Source organism: Nerophis ophidion, linkage group LG01 (assembly GCF_033978795.1).
Source record: "Nerophis ophidion isolate RoL-2023_Sa linkage group LG01, RoL_Noph_v1.0, whole genome shotgun sequence".
In the NCBI taxonomy this organism is placed as follows: Eukaryota; Metazoa; Chordata; class Actinopteri; order Syngnathiformes; family Syngnathidae; genus Nerophis; species Nerophis ophidion.
The window spans coordinates 1,028,738-1,034,788 of NC_084611.1; the positions used below are offsets into that span (position 1 = coordinate 1,028,738).

Consider the following 6,051-nt stretch of genomic DNA (forward strand, 5'->3'; position numbering starts at 1 on the left):
TATCTGGGAAGGGGATGTGCAAAAAAAGGACAGTGAAAAATATTAATTATCCTGGGGGGCGTGAAAAAAATGTTGTCTTTTATAGGAATGAAACATTTTAATTGATGGGGGGCGTGAAAAACAATTTGTATCCCAAGGGGACGTGAAAAAATGTGGTTCCTTGAGCGGTGGAATAAAAGGTCTACTGGGGGGGTACAAAAAAATTGGGTCTTCTGGGGAGTTGAAAAAAATTGATTTGTTGGGGGGGGCGTGAAAAAAATGTGGTCTCCTGGAGTCATTAAAAAATTCTGTATCGGGGGGTCATTAAAAAAATGTTTTTTCTTCTGTAGGGGGTGAAACATTTTAATTTGCCTGGGGGGGGCGTGAAAAAATTCCTGTATTCCCTGGGGTGGGGCGTGACATTTTTTTTGCCTGCTGGGGGGACAGTGAAAAAACATTTTGTATCTCTGGGGGTGTTACAAATTCTGTTTTGCAGGGGGGGGCTGAAAAAAATGTCTGTAATTGAGGGGGGGCAGCAAAAAAAACTATTCTTTGGGGGGGGCGTGAAAATTTTTTTTTATCCCAAGGGGACGTGAAAAAATGTGGTTCCTTGAGGTGTGGAAAAAAAGGTCTACTGGGGGGGGGGGGGGGGTACAAAAAAATGTGGTTTCCCGGGGGGGGGGGGCGTGAAAAAAATTGGGTCTTCTGGGAAGTTGAAAAAAATTAACTTGTTGGGGGGGGCTGTAAAAAAATGTGGTCTCCTGGGGTCATTGAAAAATTCTGTATCGGGGGGGTCATTAAAAATGTTTTTTCTTCTGTAGGGGTTGAAACATTTTAATTTGCCTGGGGGGGGCGTGAAAAAATTCCTCTATTCCCTGGGGTGGGGCGTGAAATTTTTTTTTACCTAGTGGTGGGACAGTGAAAAATAATTGTGTATCTCTGGGGGTGTTACAAATTCTGTTTTGCAGGGGGGGGGGGCAGAAAAAAATGTCTGTAATTGAGGGGGGGCAGCAAAAAAACAGGTCTTGGGGGGGGGCGTGAAAAATTTTTTGTCTCCCGTGGAGGTGAAAAAATCCGGTTTAGGGGCAATGAAAAAATGTCTGTGACTGCGTGGACGTAAAAAAAAATGGTGTCTCTTAATAGTAGCGGTATCTTCTTTTTTGTCAAACACACCATCAGCAGCTTTCCCATCTTTTCACAGATAAAAGCCTGCTGTTTGATATCATTCGAACATCAGTAGACTCAATACGGTGCAGAACTGCACGCTCGCACATGGCGCGATGATTTCCTTCTTTAATTCGATGAAGGTCGTCAGCTAATGCTAGCAAGTAGGAGCACATGTTCTCACGGGCTCTTCTGTCGTGTGTGACACACACTCATCGTTCTGACTCAGACACACGCAGCTCTTCTCTCAAAACAAACAAAACAACAAAAATCAGTCAAAATCCCTGAAGGCACGGATTAAAAATTGGAAAAAATAAATCAATAAAAATGATGTGATTCATCTCATTTTCCAGATGTGACCGTTTGACAGCCACAACCTTTTCCTGTTGTTGTTGTTGTTGTTGTTGTTGTTGTTGACGCAGGCTGTGTTCCTCCTCCGCAGGGGTCGCTTCCCCGAGTGGTACAACAAGCTGCACGGACACGTGTGTGCGGCCCGAGTGGCGCACATCCGAGACTCCTTCAGTGCGCCCGCCGACAAATGAGACTTTGTTTTTGTTTTGTTTTTACGGTCATTCCATTGACAAACTTTGCCTCCTGGATTTGAAGGACTTTGGACCCTGACAGCATCTTCCTAGCTTGTGCGTGTCCTGTCATGTCCTGTTTGGGAGGAGGACACGCGCCAGGAGAAGTTGTTGCTTCTGAGAAGCGAGAGGTTGCAGTGAGGACTCTTGGCTTCTCCTGGCTGCTTAGTGGTGACCACAGTTGGGTGAGGGCCCCGCAGGTTTGGTGAGGGCCCCGCATGTTTGGTGAGGGCCCCGCAGGTTTGGTGAGGGGCCCCGCAGGTTAAGCGACGGCTGAAGAAAGACGGGAATGTGTGTGCTTTGAAGGGGAACTGCGCTTTTTTTTTTTTGCCAAAACTCAGTCATTGACAATCCTAATGTAAGACAAGAACAAAAGTGTAGTTTTATGCATTCTATGTCGTAAAATATGGCAAGTCCGAGGTGGCTAATGGGGGTACATTATTCCGCCCATAAAAACCTCTAAAAAAAAACATCCAACAATACTTTATTTATACGTCCTGACCTGAATATGAACCAGTAGTGGCAATTTTGTTATTGTATGCACTAACGTAGAGGAATTACTTTTGATCACACGGAGCTAACTAGCTTATGCTGCTATATTGACATATTGAGCTGCTGCATGGCCTCTGAGCTGGTGAAAGTCAATAGTAGGCGATAAATCCTGCCTCTCACCTGGATAGTAGAAGGTTGTGGACAAAAAGCCGCAAGTTGGTCAACTTTGACATCCAACTTACAGCAAGTCAAACATCTTTGTTTTAACCCTTCCTGAGGATTACAATAATTCTTCATCTAAACAGGAAAATATCAGTCGGCATACCGGTGAGAGCAGACATTGTACAGTGGGTAATTGGTTTATTATGTTCATAGTTTGGATTTCTAGTTTAGCACTTAGCAATGCTGCTACTTGCTGAATCTGCTTGTCACTCAGCTTCTAAAACTTCTAGATCGTCCTCCTTATATTCAGCCTCAAAAAATATAAGTTTCTGATCATCGTTTGTCTCACAGTAGTCTTTGTTGTCTCTCATCAAGTCTGTCATGTTTAGTAGTCTTGTTGTTGTTGTTGTTGAAGGAATTGGCGAACGTTGTGATGCATCTGTGAATTTAATACACCACTGTATGCTTAAAATGACCAAAATGTGTAAATATTACATGTTATTATGAATGTTACTACATGACATATATACTTACTTCATGTATATATTACATGTTATTATGAATGTTACTAGATACTACATATATACTAACATCATGTATATATTACATCTTATTATAAATGTTACTCCATTATGTATATACTTGAAGTGTGTGTATATAAAACAATAATGGAGATTTTTGGATGTTTTTAGAGCAACTTATAGATCGACGTCCATTACCTCCATCGTTAGCTGACTTTTGCTTGCATTTATTTATGACTTAGAATGCATAAAAAAACAGATTGTGAATGAAATAAACATGTTCACGTATTTAATGGCAAAGGGAACATTTTCCGGGGGTTGTGAAAAATGTTTTTCCCTCTGAGGATAAAAAATAGAATATCTTGAGAGGGCAAAAAAAAAGAATTGTTTTTTCTCGGGGGGGGGGGGGGGGGGGGCGTGAAAAAAAAGTGGTGTCAGGTGCGGAGTTTCCCTCGAACATGAAGAAGGTGAGGCGCACCAGAGTTGAGAAACAGTGAGTTGCTCACCAAACAAAAAGATGACAGGATGCTAATCATTAGCATGTTAGCATCACAACACTTTGGACTTTGGGGGCGGGCAGCGAGGAGGACATGTCCTTTTATAAAGGTGCGCATCTTACAGGTTTTACTGTAAATACCTGGCGGGCCAGCTTCTCCCACTCTCTACAACACACCTGTCCTCTCTACAACCCACCTGTCCTCTCTACTACACACCTGTCCTCTCTACTACACACCTGTCCTCTCTACAACACACCTGTCTTGTCTACTACACACCTGTCCTCTCTACTGCACACCTGTCCTCTCTACAACACACCTGTCCTCTCTACAACCCACCTGTCCTCTCTACTACACACCTGTCCTCTCTACAACACACCTGTCTTGTCTACTACACACCTGTCCTCTCTACTACACACCTGTCCTCTCTACTGCACACCTGTCCTCTCTACAACACACCTGTCCTCTCTACAACCCACCTGTCCTCTCTACTACACACCTGTCCTCTCTACTACACACCTGTCCTCTCTACTACACACCTGTTCTCTCTGCAACACACCTGTTCTCTCTACAACACACCTGTCCTCTCTACTGCACACCGGTCCTCTCTACTGCACACCTGTCCTCTCTACTGCACACCTGTCCTCTCTACTGCACACCTGTCCTCTCTACAACACACCTGTCCTCTCTACTGCACACCTGTCCTCTCTACTGCACACCTGTCCTCTCTAATGCACACCTGTCCTCTCTACTGCACACCTGTCCTCTCTACTGCACACCTGTCCTCTCTACTAGACACCTGTCCTCTCTACTACACACCTGTCCTCTTTACAACACACCTGTCTTGTCTACTACACACCTGTCTTGTCTACTACACACCTGTCCTCTCTACTACACACCTGTCCTCTACTACACACCTGTCCTGTCTATTTCACACCTGTCCTCTCTACTGCACACCTGTCCTCTCTACTAGACACCTGTCCTCTCTAATGCACACCTGTCCTCTCTACAACACACCTGTCTTGTCTACTACACACCTGTCCTCTCTACTACACACCTGTCCTCTCTACTACACACCTGTCCTCTCTACAACACACCTGTCTTGTCTACTACACACCTGTCTTGTCTACTACACACCTGTCCTCTCTACTGCACACCTGTCCTCTCTACTAGACACCTGTCCTCTCTAATGCACACCTGTCCTCTCTACTGCACACCTGTCCTCTCTACTAGACACCTGTCCTCTCTACTGCACACCTGTCCTCTCTACTGCACACCTGTCCTCTCTACTAGACACCTGTCCTCTCTACTACACACCTGTCCTCTCTACAACACACCTGTCTTGTCTACTACACACCTGTCTTGTCTACTACACACCTGTCCTCTCTACTACACACCTGTCCTCTACTACACACCTGTCCTGTCTATTTCACACCTGTCCTCTCTACTGCACACCTGTCCTCTCTACTGCACACCTGTCCTCTCTACTAGACACCTGTCCTCTCTACTGCACACCTGTCCTGTCTACTACACACCTGTTCTCTCTGCAACACACCTGTTCTCTCTACAACACACCTGTCCTCTCTACTGCACACCGGTCCTCTCTACGACACACCTGTCCTCTCTACGACACACCTGTCCTCTCTACTACACACCGGTCCTCTCTACGACACACCTGTCCTCTCTATTACACACCTGTCCTCTCTACTGCACACCTGTCCTCTCTACGACACACCTGTCCTTTGACCAAATATCAACACCTTTTAATTTAAGAAGCAACTATATTTATACCTCAGATATAAAGTGTGGTGTTGTTGTTGTGTAAATGTCACACTCTGTTACGCAAATTGAAAAAGAAAAAAAATCTTTATCTTTTTTATTATTAATATTATTTCTGTACAGGTTAATCAAAGTGCACTATTAAATGTCATAAAAAAATGTCACGAGTTGTGTTTTTTTTTTTTTTAACTTTGCATCAGTCCATCTTAGATGAGCTCGGGCCCAGCCAAGCGTTTCTGGGTGTTGTTGATAAATGGCTGTGGCTTTGCATAGTAGAGTTTTAACTTGCACTTACAGATGTAGCCACCAACTGTAGTTACTGACAGTGGTTTTATGAAGTGTTCCTGAGCCCATGTGGTGATATCCTTCACACACCGATGTGGATTCTGGATGCAGTACCGCCTGAGGGATCGAAGGCCAGGGTATTCAATGATGGTTTTCAGCCTTGCCGCTTACGTGCAGTGATTTCTCCAGATTGTCTGAACCTTTTGATGATATTCTGAAGCGTTGATGGTGAAATCCCTAAATTCCTTGCAAAATGTTGTTTCTTAAACAATTTACTCAGGCATTTGATGACAAAGGCATTATACAAAGTTACTTTGACTGTTTAATACCCAATGTTAAAGCTATATACAAGGTTGCTTTGACTCATGATACCATTTAATACCCAATTGAGAAGCCATATACAAGGTTACTTTGACTCATGGTACTGTTTGAAACCCAATTTTAAAGATATATGCATGGTTACTTTGACTCATGGTACCGTTTAATACCCAATGTTAAAGCTATATACAAGGTTACTTTGACTCATGGTACTGTTTGAAACCCAATTTTAAAGATATATGCATGGTTACTTTGACTCATGGTACCGTTTAATAC

At 43.7% G+C, this 6,051-nt stretch overlaps 1 protein-coding gene across 4 annotated transcripts in view; it reads left to right on the forward strand.

The window, feature by feature from the left end:
- dlc1 (DLC1 Rho GTPase activating protein) overlaps positions 1–3,307 on the forward strand; it is a 261,583-nt gene extending 258,276 nt beyond the window's left edge. For all 4 annotated transcript variants that reach the window (XM_061887484.1, XM_061887563.1, XM_061887643.1 and 1 more), the window contains one exon: positions 1,586–3,307. In XM_061887484.1, coding sequence (XP_061743468.1) covers positions 1,586–1,685 — 100 coding nt within the window. In that variant the 3' untranslated portion in view covers positions 1,686–3,307. The remainder of the gene's footprint in view (positions 1–1,585) is intronic.
- Positions 3,308–6,051: the final 2,744 nt, after the last annotated feature.